This window comes from Dreissena polymorpha, chromosome 1 (assembly GCF_020536995.1).
Source record: "Dreissena polymorpha isolate Duluth1 chromosome 1, UMN_Dpol_1.0, whole genome shotgun sequence".
Lineage (NCBI taxonomy): Eukaryota > Metazoa > Mollusca > Bivalvia > Myida > Dreissenidae > Dreissena > Dreissena polymorpha.
In genome coordinates this window covers 59,498,481-59,517,212 of record NC_068355.1, presented here as the reverse complement: position 1 = coordinate 59,517,212, position 18,732 = coordinate 59,498,481, and the positions used below count along the sequence as shown (strand labels likewise).

General features: G+C 36.2%; 2 protein-coding genes across 3 annotated transcripts in view; both read right to left on the bottom strand.

Annotated features, from left to right (window-relative positions):
• Positions 1 to 18,732, bottom strand: part of LOC127882362 (uncharacterized) — a 175,660-nt gene that overhangs the window by 78,162 nt on the left and 78,766 nt on the right. The window lies entirely within an intron of this gene.
• Positions 1 to 18,732, bottom strand: part of LOC127882325 (homeodomain-interacting protein kinase 2-like) — a 125,613-nt gene that overhangs the window by 56,452 nt on the left and 50,429 nt on the right. For both annotated transcript variants that reach the window (XR_008050503.1, XM_052430889.1), the window contains exons 7-12: positions 18,522 to 18,708; positions 9,385 to 9,473; positions 3,795 to 4,007; positions 2,137 to 2,243; positions 1,413 to 1,709; positions 223 to 900 (exon numbers count right to left, since the gene is read on the bottom strand). Coding sequence is in view for 1 of the 2 variants with exons in the window: in XM_052430889.1 (XP_052286849.1) it covers positions 223 to 900; positions 1,413 to 1,709; positions 2,137 to 2,243; positions 3,795 to 4,007; positions 9,385 to 9,473; positions 18,522 to 18,708 (1,571 nt within the window). In the remaining variant the exon portion in view is untranslated. The remainder of the gene's footprint in view (positions 1 to 222; positions 901 to 1,412; positions 1,710 to 2,136; positions 2,244 to 3,794; positions 4,008 to 9,384; positions 9,474 to 18,521; positions 18,709 to 18,732) is intronic.

The following is an 18,732-nucleotide window of genomic DNA, read 5'->3' as shown; positions in this document are numbered from 1 at the left end:
ACAAATAAAGATGGAAACATAGTTATTTAAATGACTCCTTTTAGTTCAAAGAACATCATTTGTAATATTAATTAATGAAATACCAATATTGATTTGAATAACTTAATTAATGTTTCATCACACATGCACCAAAGTACCATGTGCAGAAAATGCATGAACATTTTTTATAATAATGCTTCACACGAACATATATAAATAATGCTGTAAACAACTGGTTGCTACCTGTGCATGTCCATCTGTGGAGCCGTATGCAGCAGGACAGTTGGCTGGCCCATCTGTAAGCCTGGCTGAATTGGGGACAGCTGCGACAGGCTACCGCTCACCTGGCGACTTACAAACCCGAGGTTGCCAACTGGGGGCTGCTGCTTCTGGCTCGGACAGGTTGAGCCATGAAACGTGTGTCGGTTCGGGTTGTTGCTCTGACGAACGGTTGGTGAAACATAGGCAAGCTTACCTTGAGCTGCAAGCATCGTTTTCTCAAGTTCAAGAGTATTGCGCATGCTATCGTGCCTAGGGCTGTGCCGTTTTCCAAACCGGTCAGCGCCAGAGTGTCTTACTGAAACATTACTCGAAACCTTTTCATGATTGCTTGGAAGTCCACCGCGCTGCTGTCCCCTGAACGGTGAGTTCACCCGCAAATTAGGTGGGATCAAGGCAGCAGTCTCGTCAATCGAGCTGCCGCTTAGGTGGCCACTTCCATACAGGTACGCATCGTGTAACAAGCTTGTCTCGATGTCTTCGTGCTTGATCGGTGTCAGCATCAGATGGTGGCTGGAGGCTAGATCACCTGACAGGCCGTGAGTTATCACGTTCTTTCTGCTTGCTGGAGTGCCGAAATCGTCCCCTACTGATTGCTCCACCAAGGCAGGGTCAGGTAAATACACACCTTTTTTCTGTTGCCTGAAGATAATAAAGGGAGTTCCCATAGCCTGTTCACATAATATGTTTTAATGTTTTACAAACATACAGAAACAATTATAATTTAATGTAACAATGTTATTGATAGTAATCTATGCAATTCATTAAAAATGCACCCCATACCGGAAAGTTAAAAAAGTTTTGGTCAAAGTGAATTAGTAAGAAGCTAAAAAAAAAAATAGTGCCTAAAACAAGCAATAAACATATTCTGCGACGTAATAGGTAATCTTTAACATCATGCCATTTTTGTCTGCAACAAAAAGGCTTTGTAGTGATCTTCAAACAAACTATGGTCATGGGGCTTGTTTGTGGTGATGAAATATTCTGTAGAAATGTACCAATCAAGATTCATTTAAGTTCATATGAGCACTGTCAACAATCATGTTAACAGCAACGAAATTTGCTGCTTTGAAATTTTTTTGGCCACTTATGCTAATTTGTCCCCTTTGGCAACAATGGGGATCATCATTAAAACCCCTGAAAACTGAACAAACCTTTTCAACATTTTTGCATCTTCATCCTCCTCACTGTCTGAGCTGATGGTTATCACGCTGACAGATGGACTGGGAGAGTCCCCAATCACGATCGTCTGGCGATGTGAGCCTGAGTGCTTCACCTTGGAGATGGTATCGGCCCAAGTGGCTGGCACGAGGGACTCCCCAGGCAGGCCATGATGGCCATGGGAGCCTGTAAAGTTGCTGGTGCTGGTGTTTAGGTTCTGAGGAGGCGTGTTCTCTTTGACTCGTTTCTTAACCGGTGACAGTTGAGTTGATGTTGGCTCCTTTGTTACTCTGCAGGTCAAAAGAGGGCAATTAATCCTGCTGAACCAGTACTTTAAACAGGTTTTTTTTTACACTGAATTGATATATTTATTTTGGAAAATATTTAATTTGGAGAAGATTGACTGAACTTGTTATTATATGCATAATATTCGATGCACGTAAATTATCTGTGATATGAAAACTTGAATTGCACATGTTGAGTTCTTAACCCATAACACACAAAAGAGCACACAAATGTTGACCCATGATTTTTAAACAAGCATATGGTGATGTTTGTGATGCGTATGAACAGAAATTAATCCTTTGATACTACCTAAGAACAATTTAAAACATTGAAAATACACAAGGGTCGATCAAGCATGTTTGAAAGAAGCTGATTTTAATACTAAGTTGTTATAATAAATATAGAATAAAAATAGAATAGGTCCTCCCATACCTCTGTTTTGGCACACGTTTACTAGAGTGTGAGGCTGACTGGCGGTTTCTTTGGAGACTGAATGGCACCATGCCAAGGTTCCAGGCAGCCTGGGACTGGGCTGCACCCTAGACAAAATTCCAAATATGTAAATTTGTTGTTGATGCTGTGAACTGGTTTAATGCCCTGTATATGACAATAACAACTGAATTGATGATATATTTTTTGTTTCCACAAGTCACAATAGTATTTTGTAAGGGTACCAGCACTTTCTTGGGAAATTATTGAGATATTTAGTATTGTAAAAAAAATTTATCACTATACCATTGTTTACTCTAGAACCAATATAATTTGCATTTATTAATTTTCACAAATGTAATGGATTTAGTTTCTTAACTTATTTAAAACAAGGACACATAATGTGCCAATATGAATATTAACATACAACAAGAAAACTGACCCAACACCTTGCTGCCATGTTTCTTAACAAGCAGCAATCAATTTCATACTTTGCCAATAGATAAATATATAACTTAAATGTTTTGAGTCAGGGGTTTTTCTGCACTGTCTGCGCCTCCGGACAACGGAGGCATTCCCAAAGCAAACGGACCCGTTCCCAATCGAATTTTGATTACATATTTCCCAATTCCAAAAAAAAAATTCTTTCAAAATCGTAAAAAGTAAACATAATTTATATCGAAAGAGTGACTTCCCTTCATCCGCGACGTAATTAAGCCTTTAGCGACTCAGATTTTAGCAGGTGTATTTGTCGGATGCATCTGCCAACATTGACAGCGATAAGGTTCGAACTGTTCCGCATTATAACAAGTATATAGAGCCGCACAATACACATTCTAATCCAAATCTGTAGACGCTTATTTTCAAGCATGGCTTCCCATAACGATAAGTACTACAGCAGTGTTGCATTGGAAAAGGGATCGACATACGGCGGTGTAGATTTGTTGGCTTTGATGGTGCTAATGTAATGAGCGGTGAAGTATCAGGTAAAATGATATAGTCGTTAAATAAATTAATAATGTAGCAGTAAAATTAATGTTTTGTTAAATGTAACTGGCTTGCCTATTGTGGCTATGAGTTGAAGAATCCAATTGGAAATAATAACATTTTATTTGTATGTGTAGTTAATTTCTGTCTAATGTTATTTTAAGAAAGCAAAGAAAAATCATGCTGTGACTTGTGTGACTTACTTACCTGTTACCAGTGTTTGTTTTTGAAGACAAAATAACAAATAAAAACATGTTTTTTTGTAAAACCACCTACTTATTTAAGCATGATAAAATTCCCAAATTGACCGTTTCATCGACTCGAAAATTCCCAAAATGGACAATTTTGTCGATAAAAATTCCCAATTTGGTCAGACTCCTTTTCCCAAAATAGGCAGAAAAACCCCTGTGAGTAAGTTTCAAGATGAGTGATTAAAAAATGTAACTTCTTGAATAATCAATTGTGTAACTATATGAACATTGGAATACGTGTTCTGACACAGTGATATGGAGAAGTTACAATAAATCCCTAACCTATGCATTATGCAGAAATTTGGGTTAATAGTATAGCTCAAACTATTCAGTGCATGATTGAGCATAAAAGCCAAATCAAATACGTTCAGTAAATGAATGAGCATAACAGCCAGATAAAAAACGTTAACTAAGAATACATACTAGCTGCTGTGCCAACGAAGCTTGATCAAAGCCGTCCAGCACAAATGATTGGCGCCAGTTGTCTGAAAGCATGTGCTGATGGGCAATATTCTCCGGCAGAATCTGTTGAGTAACGGAGCGCTGACCAGAACTGGATGTTGTGAGCCCAGGAATCTGCTGAAATGGGGCCACTAGCACCTGCTGTGCACCCGGCCAGCCATTCATCTGACCACTCTGTGAACAGAAAATGAACATTCAAATATCTGTTTGTTAAGTTTTTTGTGAGAGGTGGGTAGCCCAAGTTACCTTCAGATTCAAAGATTAAAAGTGTTAGTAGGGAATACCTTCACAATAGTTTGTTTGTTTTTCATCTTTGGGAGGGGCAGGAGGCTTGATTGGTCTGTGACATTTTAAAAAAGAAACCGTTGGAGACGGGTGATGCTCCCCAAAGTTTTTTCTGTCTCAATATTGCACTATATATTCAGATAAAAGAAAACGTCTTGAGGGCACAGTAGTTAGGGGGACAATAATTTTTTTATAGAAAATTTCAAAGGGCCATAACTCTGTGAAAAATCATCCGACCAGAACCCGCTGACAATATGCACATCTGCTCTTGGTAGTGAAGCTTCCCATAAAGTTTCATTGAATTCCGGTCATTAGTTGCTGAGAAATAGCCTGGACAAGAATTGCACTATATGTACAGTTAATGGAAAATTTCAAAAATTTCAAAGGACCATAACTCTGTGAAAAAATCAACCGACCAGAACCCGCTGAAAAAATATGCACATCTCCTGTTGGTAGTGAAGCTTCCCATAACGTTTCAGTGAATTCCGGTCATTAGTTGCCGAGAAATAGCCCGGACAAAAATTTTGCACGGACGGACAGACTAAGCGGCGACTATATGCTCCCCCCAAAATAAATTTTGGGGGAGCATAAAATTCAGACACAAATGTTCAAAGGCGTTCTCTTACAATTTTTCTATGGAACAATCTTCAATACCTTTGAAAGATCAGATACCTGTCCATAATAACAAGAAATAGTGTCAAGCTTTTAACAAATAACGCAATCATTATGTATAACTTTGCAAGCACACTCAGTTTATTGTTCTGAAAAAAACTACAGCACAATGTTTCATGGGACAGGGTGTCACGTCTTTCATGTAAACAAGAGCTTTGGCAAAGAAAAAGCAGCAGTCCCTTCAAGGCTAATATTGTTGGAGCAAAAACGGGATCTCCAGTTTCATTGACCGTGCTTAAGTACTTTTTGAGTTGTCACAAGATCCATAATTTGGTCATTTATTTATGTATCTATAGCAACCTCAATTGTTGTCTTTTGTTTTATTACAGGATCGAGACTTATATTTTTCAATTATTTTTCTAACCATAGCATCATCTCTAGCCAAAGCATCAAGAATCTGGTTTGATAAAAAAAAGAAAGAAAGAACCTGTATATTATCTTCTAAACACACACCATGATTCATCCACCTAGCTGAGGTGCTTTTTGAGGAACAGCAGGATCCATATTTGGACACACAGAAACAACAATAGCTGTGTTTGTGAAACACAATGCCTCTTACTGCGCCGCTTTGAAGCCGTGTTTGTAAAACACAATGCCCCCTACTGCGCCGCTTTGAAGCCATATATTATACCTTTGACCTTGAAGGATGACCTTGCCCTTGACCATTCACCACTCAAAATGTGCAGCTCCATGAGATACACATGCATGCCAAATATCAAGTTGCTATCTTTAATATTGCAAAATGACAGAGTTGCCACAAACAATATACCTCCGATCATTCGATCTGGGGGCATAAAAACACATGGGCAGACCGAGCGAAACGTATAGCCCTTTTTGTTACGAACTCAGGAGAAATAAGATGCACTGTTTCATTCCATGCAAATGAATCACAAGCAAATTTAATCAAAAGTTATTTATAAATATGTATAAGTTGGTGAAAAAATCAAACATTTTCTGAGGTAAATATCAAACTCTACACTATGTAACAAAATAATTAAGAACTTTATAATACCATTATGTCATTATTTACACTCCTATGTTCTTATCGTTTTCAAATCACCCAATTAAATTTGGCACAACCAACAACAAACAAGGGCTGTTTGTAAAACATGCATGCCCCCATGGGCTGTCAGTTGTAGTGGCAGCCATTGTGTGAATACGTTTTTTGGCATTGTGACCTTGACCTTTGACCTAGTGACCTGAAAGTCAATAGGGGTCCCCATCTGCGAGTTATGATCAATGTACCAATGAAATTTCATGATCCTAGGCGTAAGTGTTCTTGAGTTATCATTCGGAAACCATTTTTCTAAGTTTAGTCACCGTGACCTTGACCTTTGACCTAGTGACCTGAAAATCATTAGGGGTCTTCTTCGAGTCATGATCAATGTACCTTTGAAGTTTCATGATCCTAGGCATAAGAGTTCTTGAGTTATCATCCGGAAACCAGTTTGCCATTTCGAGTCACTGTGACCTTGACCTTTGACCTAATGACCTGAAAATCAATAGGGGTCATCTGCCAGTCATGATCAATGTACCTATGAAGTTTCAAGATCCTAAGCATAAGCGTTCTTGAGTTATCATCCGGAAACCATTTTACTATTTTGGGTCACCGTGACCTTGACCTTTGACCTAGTGACCTGAAAATATACAGGGGTCATCTGCCAGTCATGATCAATGTACCTTTGAAGTTTCACGATCCTAGGCATAAGCGTTCTTGAGTTATCATCCGGAAACCATTTTACTATTTTGGTTCACGGTGACCTTGACTTCTAACCTAGTGACCTGAAAATCAATAGGGGTCATCTGCGAGTCTTGGTCAATCTACCTATCAAGTTTCATGATCCTAGGCATAAGCGTTCTTGAGTTATCATCCGGAAACCATTTTACTATTTCGGGTCACATGACCTTGATCTTTGACCTAGTGACCTTAAAATCAATAGGGGTCAACTGCAAATCATGATCAATCTACCTATCAAGTTTCATGATCCTAGGCCTAAGCGTTCTTGAGTTATCATCCGGAAACCATTTTACTATTTAGGGTCACCATGACCTTGACCTTTGACCTAGTGACCTCAAAATCAATAGGGGTCATCTGCGAGTCATGATCAATGTACCTATGAAGTTTCATTATCCTAGGCATAAGAGTTCTTGAGTTATCATCAGGAAACCATTTTACTATTTTGGGTCACCGTGACCTTGACCTTTGACCCAGTGACCTCAAAATCAATATGGGTCATCTGCGAGTCATGATCAATGTACCTATGAAGTTTCATGATGCGAGGCATAAGCGTTCTTGAGTTATCATCCGGAAACCATTTTACTATTTTGGGTCACCGTGACCTCGACCTTTGACCTAGTGACCTCAAAATCAATAGGGGTCATCTGCAAGTCATGATGAATGTACCTATGAAGTATTATGATCCTAGGCCTAAGTGTTCTTGAGTTATCATCCGGAAACCATCTGGTGGACGGACATGCGGACTGACATGAGCAAAACAATATACCCCCTCTTCTTTGAAGGGGGGCATAAAAATAAACCACAGTCAATAAAACATAATCAGAACTAGATATGCATGCTTCATACGGACATATGGAAGCATTACAAAAACATTCTCTTCCTTATAACATGAGAAAGTGAACGTTTCGATGCAAGGTAGTGGTGAAAACATTTTAAAATGCTAAACCAAGACAGCATGCAATCTATTTCTTTTCTATGTATTAATCTGTTCAGCGTGACTAAATATGGGGGCGAGAATGTGAGCTAGATAAACTCTGGGTGTACATGGGAATGTGCAATTTAAAATACTATGGAGATATGTTACAAAGCATACAATGTTAAAGGTCAATTTTAAAGATAGCAACCTCCAGAAATAAAACAAAACAAGCAAGTCTTTCCAAAAAAACAAACATTTTCAAGTTTCTTCCCAAAACAATGTATTCAAACTCTTTAAATAATGTCAATAGAATCAACGTATTATTATTTCACCTAAGTTCCATTAAATAAATGCCTTTTATCAAATAGCCACAAACCATGTTATCATGCAAATACATTAACACTGGAACAAATTCCAATTAGTAGTTTCATGCTTGCATCTATGACAAATTCAGTCATTCACTCTTGTCAATGAACAACTCTTTATTACTCTATAAAACATTTTAACATTCCACCCCAAATTATTTGTTACTTTAATAACCCATAAATAATTTTAATTTACAATTATTTCCTTTTCCTAATTTCATAATCTAAAACTTGCTTTTGTTTAAAAAAAGAAATTATAAACTGATTAAAACCAACAGGTTTGTACTGGGTGGGCATGTAAAGGGGATACAAATGTTTGTGAAGATTGCATGCAACAAATTGAACAGAGCTGTACTAACAAATACAAATAATGCGTATGTGATAGCTAAACATTTCCTTATTATATCATATACACAAATATGTGGTTGTCATGTTTTTACGATGATCAAGACAGTAATTTGTGTTGGCTTCATATTTTACTGCCTGTACCTTTTGGCTTTGGAAAAATGGCGGGATAAACCATGCAATTGGGAAAAACGCAACATTATTTCCTGTAATATTTTTATAAATAACAATATTCTATTTTTTTATAAGTGAATGTTTAACTCCATTTTAACATGTGTGCTATAAATAAAGCGTTACATAATTATATCCCTGTATAATAACTCAATAAACCAATTATTAAGTTAATTGGAAAAGTTCTGCACTGTATTTGGGAAAATTTGATCAGATTTTTTGGGAAATACTTTTTGCGATTGGGAAGCCACCTCAACCAGGGTGTAGTTCAGGGCCAAAAAATTACTGCATAAAGATGGGAACTTGCAACAGATACTGATAGAGCATTTTTACACCAAGTGTCTGACTAAACTCATGGCTGATGTGGAAAAAAAAACTAAAATTTTCATACAAAATCATCGCAAGCAAGTGAAATATACCACGTCTTTTGACAAGAAAATAATGTTAAACAAAATTCAATCTGAAAAGTGAACACAAAAGGTCAATAGGATTAAGACATGTTACAAATATGAAATGGTAATGTCATCTTTACCCCCACCTCTGATGCCAAGTGATCATACAAACTGCCAATGAGAAAGAATGGATAAGTTATATACAACTTACCATTCTCGGTTTCTAAAGCCGGGAAAGAACAAAATTAGTTTGAACTGCAGTCTCACAATCAAACTTTATATTACTCGCACCAATATTTATTATGAACAGGTAACTTATTTTACACAATTAAAACAGAACAGGTCTTATGGAAATGTGTATCCTTAGACAAACTTAATGCAAATAAAAGCTTCGATCATACACAAAAATTGGCTGCTAAAAATCTGTTTTCATTACAGTGTCTTCTCCCAATTCAAAAGTTATTTGAAGATCATTTATATGCCTTTTCCTGCATAATGTTAACTCATTATTCTGTCTTAATAAAGTTAACCAACTGTACATACTTCCCTTCACTAGCTGTTAATACAGTTCTTATGGAAGGTGCAAGAAAAACTTTATGGCAAGTTTTTATACTATGAAAGAAGCATCAGCAAGGTGAACATGGTGAGGTCAGGGATGGCAACTAACCTGTGTGATCAGCTGTGGAGGAATCTGCAAGGTTGCGCCACCATGGGTAACCATGGGAACATGGCTGTAGCGCGTAGGTGAGTTCAGACCTGCAATAAGAAGAACATGGCAAAATTTATAATATTAGAAAAACGAATAACACAAAATTAATTTTCACCCAAGTAAAGAAAGGAAAACAAGAGGGCCTGAAATGCCCAAAGTTGCTCACCTGAGAATCAAAGGAACCAAGTTTCTTAAAGAGTGAACTATAAATAAAAAATTTAGAGGGCTCGTCCAAGATATCATTGGGACATTACTCCTGACAAAATTTCATGAAGATCAAACAACAAATGTAACTTCTAGTGTCAAAAAGGTTTGACTATAGCCATATAAGGAAAAATCACCCCCCCCCCCTGGTGGCCATGTTTTTCAAGCAACCTAAACCATTTTCTAAATTGCCCAAGATATCATTGGGAAAAATCGTCTGACCAAGTTTCATGATAATCTGAAAACAAATGTGGCATCTAGTGTTAACAAGATTTTACTATAGCCATATCAGGGGTTAAAGAATCCACTCGCCGGCTCGCATATACGAGTGAAGTTGACGGTCGGGCGAGTAAAATTTGTTAAATACTTGACCGACCGGGCGAGTGCTGTTTTTCAATTTGAGAAATATAAATTCAGTTCCAGAACTCCTTCCACATCGATACAAATTGCGAACAATTTTTCGAACGAACAAAAAATACGTTAAGTACACGAAGAAACTGCACTTTCGTTTTGACTATGAAAAATGACGTCACGGGCACAGTAAAAATAATTCTCGAAATCGGCTGTGCTCTTTTTGTCGTTGTCAGTGCTCTTAGCTCGATTAAAAGTGAATAAAACTGTTAAATATATTGGTCATTTTCAATGAATTTTAATGTAAATATCAATAAAACAATAATACATCACTGATAAATTATAATACTTCTTGTATTTTATTAAAAATAAACAGAAAAAAATAATAATTAATAAACAGAATAATTCCGAATTTCGTGATCAGAAGCCTTAGGCAAAATTTACCATATTGTAACCGTTTGTCAATCAAGTGTGTCTTTCAGTAAAAGTTTGTCTGAAATATTAAAATGGAAAAGGGCTCTATTTTTAAATATCTGCAAGGTGGTGGCGACAGGGAACAGAAAGAATTAGAAAGGTCGTCAAAACGAAAAACGGAAAGAATTGAGAAAAGGAAAGAGGTGCAGAAAACGTAAGGAAAGCAAATATAATCCATCAGATAATGTAGATAATTTGTTTGCAGTTTAGTGTCACTATGTTAAGTAGGTTTAGAAGGTTCTGGTTGATCATAACTATAAATATAGATATCTATTTTTTTAATGCAGGGCGAGTAGATTAAAGAAAAGGGCGAGTAGATTGTCAGGCCTACTCGCCCTGCAGGGCGTGTAGCTCTGCAAAAATTCTTCAATCCCTGCATATAAGGAAACAAGATGTGTTTGAGAAACACTATGCACCCCAGCATGCAAAGTATGAAGTTGCTATGTAGTGTATATTAAATGAGCAATATTGACCCCTATATTTGACCTTGAAGGATGACCTAGACCTTTCATCACTCAAAATGTGCAGTTCCATGAGATACAAATGCATGCCAAATATGAAATTTCTATGTTCATTATTGCAAAAGATATGGCAAATGTTAAATTTTAGTGATTTTGACCCATATATTTGTAGCGTAATTACGGATCGTTCGTGGAAAACACACAGTAACAACCAAAGTTCATTTCTGTTTTCATCGAGATTTATTTCTGTTAAATATTTTCTAACACAACGCTTCTAAGGTTCATGAAGTACGATTTTACAGCATGGCGGCCAACATGGCCGCCACGTCAAGAATACGTGACAACTCTCCAAGTTCTTTTCCAAACTTTTATTCTCAGGAAAATAAACATAAAATTTAAATATGTCTTATCCCATTCTTGTTTGGTTAACTGTTCTCTTCCCCCGATTTTCTAAACCCACCCCTTCGAATAACCCTTGTTGATTGGATGGATCCCTTATGCACTTACCACATGTCACAACAGAGGAGTGCAATATACAATTACCACTTTGGGAACAGGAGACCTCATTTCATTTGCATTCTTGATCATACAAACAGATGCTCTCTATAGACAATCTAGATTGGTAATATGAAACCTAACAATTCTATAATCGATTATGCAAACCCTGATACACATTCGATACACATTCAATCCGAACTTGTATCCGTATGTACCTTGGGAAATTGGAATTACCCTTATATAATTATCATATCTGAATTATGTAGTGGTTTGAAGTAATGTTGACCTCTATGTTAGCGTTTCCGATAGCCAAAATCGCCAAAGGCGATTGAATGTTTCAGCTGGCGATTAAAGTTTAAAATGTGAATGAAAATGGCGATTGCAAAAACCCTGATATTTCTCTATAAGAATATAATATTCCCTACTTTTAAAGAGAACTCGGTACCGATTTCCACATGTAATCGCCATAAAAGCTCCAGGTGGTAATAGATAGTCCACTGATAAGAGATAACCGGATGCCCTTATCGTATATTCAAGCCACATAACACAGTCATGTATGCTGACAGATGCATCACGGGAAATTTTCGGGTAACTTTCCAGTCGCCAAACTGTGATATTTAACGTCCAATCGGTTACGAGAATGTTTATGGAGGCGGAGTTATATAGCGATTATTATTTTTGATTGACGTCGGTCACAGAGTAAGCGTTTATCTCAGGGTTTTTTCACAGTTGTAGCATTAATACGTGATATAAAACCGGTAAATAAAGCAGAACATTAAAGGCGGTTTCGGGCATCATCATCACACCTATTTACCGTACTGTAAACAATCATTAATTAATAGAAGTTAATTGCAATTGGTGAGCAGTGTAAATTTACTTACGGCGAGTAAGTTGTGAAAAACAAAACCCGTTAATAATTTGATGTGGTAACAAATTAAATCCAGTGCATGTATATTTTATCATGTCTATTTGTAGAACTGATTTACACCGTTTTTCTACAGCCACGTGATAATAACTATTCACTATGCATTAATACCGGTATGCCATGTAGAACCCGTGTTATAACAAAGAGCGCGAAATTATTGCTGTTGTCTGCAATGCCAAGTTCTACGCATGCAAAGCATGCATTTTTAAAAACAGACGATGCGTAACTAAATATAGTCCAGCCGCTCAGTACATGCAGTATTTAAGACTTACAAATTTACCGGTACGTTTGAATAAATTATATATTGCAACTATGGAAAAATATGTCAATTCAAGAATACATTGCAGTTAATGTATTTTTTAAGAATCAAGAAGCACCAGACTACGGCAAAAATTATTGGGAGAAGGGGGGAGGGGGGGCGAAAAGGAGTTACGCAAGACACACCCAATCAAAGACCGGGGCATATCTGAAAGTTCTAACATTGTATACCTTTTATGCCAGTGCATGAAAATAAATATAAATGAAAAATAAAAAAAAAACATGAAATTATTTAATTTCACGTAACAAATAATTTATTTAAATGTGACTTCATTGATAATTTAATACAATTCTTATTGATGCCTATAGATTCATGATAATGATTATGTCGTTCATTGAGCAAATAAGGTTATAATGTGGGTCGTCATCGTAGTGCTGAAATTTGGCTACTAATTTTTTTTTCTTAGCGCCAACCTAGGATCTACGAGCCAAATTGTTAATCTAGGACTAAGACCATGTCAACAGATGTTCCCAATAATTGAACTACATTGGGGAAATGAAACCATACTTCCATAATCAATTTTCAAACTTCATTACATACCCCATCCGAAGACTATTTTAACTATATATATATACATGTTACTAATAATATTCATTACATTACGTTATGATGAAGGATGTATTTCTAGAATATTTTCTTTACAGAACTCTTCTTAGATTATTATCATTTGTTACACTAATATATAACATAATATTTATGTTATAAAATGAATACATTACGTTACATATTTAACAATGAAGGATTACCTTGATTTTTCCTCACTCAAACGGTGCAGCTCCATGATATACACATGCATGTCAAATATCAAGTTGCTATCTTCAATATTGCAAAAGTTATGGCAAATGTTAAAGTTTGACGCAAACCAACAAACCAACAGACAGGGTATACTGGGGGACATAAAAAGCCTGCCCCTGGCAGCCATGTTTTCAACCAACCAGAACCATTTTCAAACTTGTCCAAGATATAATTGTGACAAATCTTTTTACCAAATTTTATGATGATTGGACAATAAATGTTGCCTGTAGAGTAATAACTTGTTTTTACTATAGCAATTTAAGGAAAAATGCCCTGCCCCCTTGCAGCCATGTTTTTCAACCAACCGAAACCTTTTTTCGAACTCGTCCAAGACATGATTGGAAAATTTCTTCTGACAACATTTTATAAAGATCGGAAATAAATGTGGCCTCGCCTAGAGTCTTAATAGAGGCAAATATTGACGCTGCAGAATAGACAAAAGGTGATCACAGAAGCTCACCATAAACACAGCTCAGGTGAGCTTAAAATGTGAAATAATCAAGTTTTCAAGGGTATTTTGAGAACAAAATTAACATTCACAAGGAAATTTGCACCGAGGCGTATCACTTGAGTTGATTTAAAGGTGTCATAATTTTAAAAATAATATAGTGAGAACTCACAAAAAAACTGTTTGCAAACATTGATAAACAAAAGCTGAATTGGCTCAGCTCCAGCCTATATTTTTAGTTGCAACTTTCTTTACCTCCATACCCAAACAGACAGGCTATCTTAAACCTGCATGTTCCCGCCGGAGGAATGTCTAAGTATTATAATAAATAAGGGATGGGATTTTAAGAATACCCTGTGGAGAATATACACCATCATTACAGGAATTTGTCAAATTTTATGATTTCTTAGATGGGTCTTAATATCAAACAAAAAGATCGAAACATATTCCAAAGGAGGAAATCAGTTGAGGAAGAGTTATACCCCTGAGTTCAAACACTTTGGCAAACAATGATGTCTTCTTGGTCCACTCTTAAGTACTATTTGCTTTCTCTCCCTCCCTACACACATATTTGTTCATTCATTGAAGTTATCTTGTTTATAAGGTTCATTTTTTTCAAGTGGAAGGAAAAATATGTCCATAGCAAACAAATGTTTCTGCATCACTGTGATTGTGCGAAGTCCGCCAAGGGAGGAGAAACTTTCAATATTTTATGGCCAAATGGGCAATTCAAAATTAAGGGTTCATTTTCATTAAATCAAATATCTTTGTAAGCAAAATTTTACAAGACAACACACATTTCCATCAGTGCAGGACCATCTGACCTGACTGACGTTTTTTAGACAGTTTCGATTGAAAAAGCTATGTTGCTGGTTGGAATGTCTGCCAAATAATTCTACAGCAAAATTTCATAGAATTAACACCTGAAAATAACTTCTTTGTTGTACAAATGTATTTTTCAAGATAACAGAAAAGTTTTGAGGGTTTTTTACCATTAGGAACCCAGTCACCTCCAGACCTTAAAACGGACCCCATTTTAGTTGTTATCATATATTGTTTAAAGTTCAGCTTTTAAAATGTTAATATATTGAACTATTTTTTTCTCTAGATCTTTGATTTCCAGTTTTAGTTGTTTTTCACAAGTGTTAGTAAACTTCTTTATATTGGAACTGCAAGATATCGCTTTACCCCTTATGTCCATTTATAAAGAATCAATGTAATTTACTTTGGTAGGTTTTTTAAATCTCTCTTATGCCAATATTATTCTACACGTATTATACATGTACATATCTTATTGTGAAATAACTGTTATTAGATGGTGATTTGTTTAAACAAAAAAAAAGTATAATCATTTATATGTCAATAAATTTGAGTTGGTGACATGATGTTTTGGTCCTATGAAACTCAGTCCGACCATGCAAGTTTGTTTAAGTCCACATGACCAATTGTCTGGACAATAAGCATAGACCATGTAAAACACAGCAAACACCTCCTGAACTTATTCTTTTAGTGCATTATTTTCAAAACGATATATCGTCACCTTAGCGCAAAAAAGTGATAAGTGACATTTTTTTCAAAAAAAACTTTTTTTGCATAAAATGATCTAAAATGGTGCCATAAATGTCCTTAATAAATATCAGAATGGTTTTTCTGTTTAACTAGAACTTTGTAAGAAAATGTCATGCACATGTTCACCTATTGCACCAAAATAGTTTTGGTTTCCGGAAAAGTTATTTGGTGTGATATAGTGATAAGAGTATTTATCAAGGCAAAATATGACATCATAGCTAGTAAGATATCATGGTATTTTGCAACAAAATATTAAAAGAAAACTTGACCTTTTATCTACTTTAAGTTACTACTATCAGTAGCCTTGTTTATATATCAATACTTAAATACTGGGAGTGTGACAGTAAAATTCAAGATGATAGTACCATCAACTTCAGCGAAGGTGAAGCCATGAAATTGTAATGATTCATCAATATAGAAGAAAAAGCCAAGTAGTAAAAGATGTTTTGTTTGTCTCATTGGTTAAACTTTTTGTCATTCAAATTTGAAAACTTGTCGATGCTTGTTGTTACACATACATGCCAGATGTCCCGATCTTGGCGGGACAGTCCTGCTTTTGAGGTGTTTGTCCCTGCGTCCCGATGTGACACAATTTTCCCCAAATTTTTTAAAAAAACGATGTGCGTTCTATAAGATGACAACAAAATTCGCTGTTTAAGCTCTGTCTGGCTTAAAATTATCATCGCTTATCCCTTTATTGCCCGCTATTAACAAACCATCAATACTAGTCGAGTGCACAAGTGTTATTTTTGACACCTTATCAGTGATCTATCGGCAAATTATTATTTTATCAGGAATTCACACCATGGTGTTTTTTATGATAAGGCTCGCTAATTGCTAGCAATAGATGCATCATAGTAGACTGCTTTTGTATTTCATGGCGCAAATCAAGTCCAAACATATTATTACGCAGTATTAGGTATTCTGTATATTATACAACCTGAGGCTAAAAAACCCGTCAAAACACCTTTTTTTATATAAAAAAACAAGATGTGTTTGTGAAACACAATGTCCCCCTATATGATGTTTGACCTTGTAGGATGACCTTGACCTTGTTAAGGATGACCTTCACCTTTCACCACTCAAATTGTATTTATAAAATAAGCGATTTGGGACACATATATTTGACCTCTGACCTTGAAGGATGACCTTGACCTTGATACAGATTCGTTGAACACACATGACCCACTTTACGTTGAATTAAAAGGGGAAAAAACATATATTAAGCCAATTTGAGTTTCAACAAGATGCGTTTGTGAAACACAATGTCCCCCTATATGACGTTTGACTTTGAAGGATGACCTTGACCTTTTACCACTCAAATTGTGCAGCTCCATGAGATACACATGCATGCCAAATATGAAGTTGCTATCTTCAATATAGCAAAAGTTATTGCAAAATGTTAAAGTTGGCGCAAACAGACCAACAGACCAACAGACCAACAGGCAGGGCAAAAACAATATGTCCCCCACTACTATAGTGGGGGACATTAAAATTGCATGCTGACCGATACACATTGGTGTTACACATAAATTTACTTTTGTCTTCAATTGATTTTCAAAAAATAGTTTGTACACATTGCATCATACATAAATTTAGACTTACTTGATGATTTGTTGAATTAAAACAGTGCTCGATGTGTGCACATCGCATTTCACGATTTACACATGCCTCTGTCCTGATTGGATGTCAAATAGAGGCATGCCCCACATTTGACGTTATTGGGGACATCCGCCTAGTGCACATGTGTGTTTACTTCCAGAAAATGGAGAAAGTTGGTGTTCATGAAATTCTTAGACACATTTATTGTCAACATTGGCCAGACATTCTGAGGTTTTTAGAAGAAATATAGTGATTACTGAATACTGACTACTGTATAACAGGTGGTCGTTTTAGATGTCCCGCTTTTTCGTCAAATGTCCTGACATTTTTTATGAAATGTCCCGATTTGGACCTGAACAATTCTGGCATTTATGTGTAACAAATATCATTATGTTAAATGAAAAATCAGTGTAATATTATTGTTTTCAGTTGATTAATAAATTATCAAGCAATACATGTGTAATTTCATTAATGTGCAAGATGTTTCTTTTAAAATGAAAAAGTATTACTTTCCTCTTAAAGATTCATAATGCTAGGCATGGCAGAATCCCAGTACTCATAATTTTGCTTCCAACAAAAAAATGGTGTAAACATGATTTTGTTTTCAATATCTTTAAACATTTTATTCATGTTTTTACAACAAAATCAGTAAATTGTTTAAGGGTAAACCAAAATAACTAACCTTATTCAGTTACTGCACACAGAGAGTCCAGTGCAATATAGTAATAAGTGCACTTGTTACAGTATCGCACTAAAAATATTTCAGTGTCAAATGAAGTTATGTGCAAATTCATCTAATATAATATTACTTGGTAGCAATATATACTGAAATACATTTTATCTAATATATTTTTAGTTTTAAAACTGTATAAAAATGTTAATAGTGTTAAAATCAACGCTCAATCTTTTCTAACAATCAGTTTTTTTACTCTCCTGTAAAATTTTGAAATATGGACTTTTCACTGTTTAGCATTAAGGTGACAATATATTTAATCATCACAATAATTTAAACACAAAACAAGAGCACCGCATATCAGGTGCCACGCTTGGCTGCGGGTGCAGTTTTGAATAAATGAAGGCTTGTCAGATTATTTATTTTTAAAGGTTACAGTGACCTTGACCTTTGACCTAGTGACCCAAAAATGGGTTTGGCATGTAGAACTCATCAAGGTGCAGCCACATACGAAGTTTCAAAGTTGTAGGTTGAAGCACTTTGATTTTAGAGTCAATGTTCAAAACCTTGACAAAATGTTAAGGTTTTAGCACGACGTGGACGGCGGACGACACGACAACGGACACGACAAACTGGCTATGACAATACCTCAGATTTTCTCCGAAACAGCCGAGCTAATAAGGCATTCAAAAGCAGCAAATAAGTCGACGAGCATGCCTTCCTCCTCCCAAACCCAAAAAACAACACAAGCTCTAACTCTTTAAACCACTTCATACCTTGCAATCCAGGTACCATGATTGACGAGACGCACAGCGACTGAGTGAATGGGTCTGCACGTGCAAACTGGGCGCTGGAGCGCTGCGCTGTCAAACCCTGGTTCATGTGCTGGCCTTGGTAGGGGAGGTAAGTACGTGACATCGGGTACGGCAGGTACTGGATCTCCGCTCCTGTCTGACCTCCAGTCTACAAACACAACACAGTGTGTGT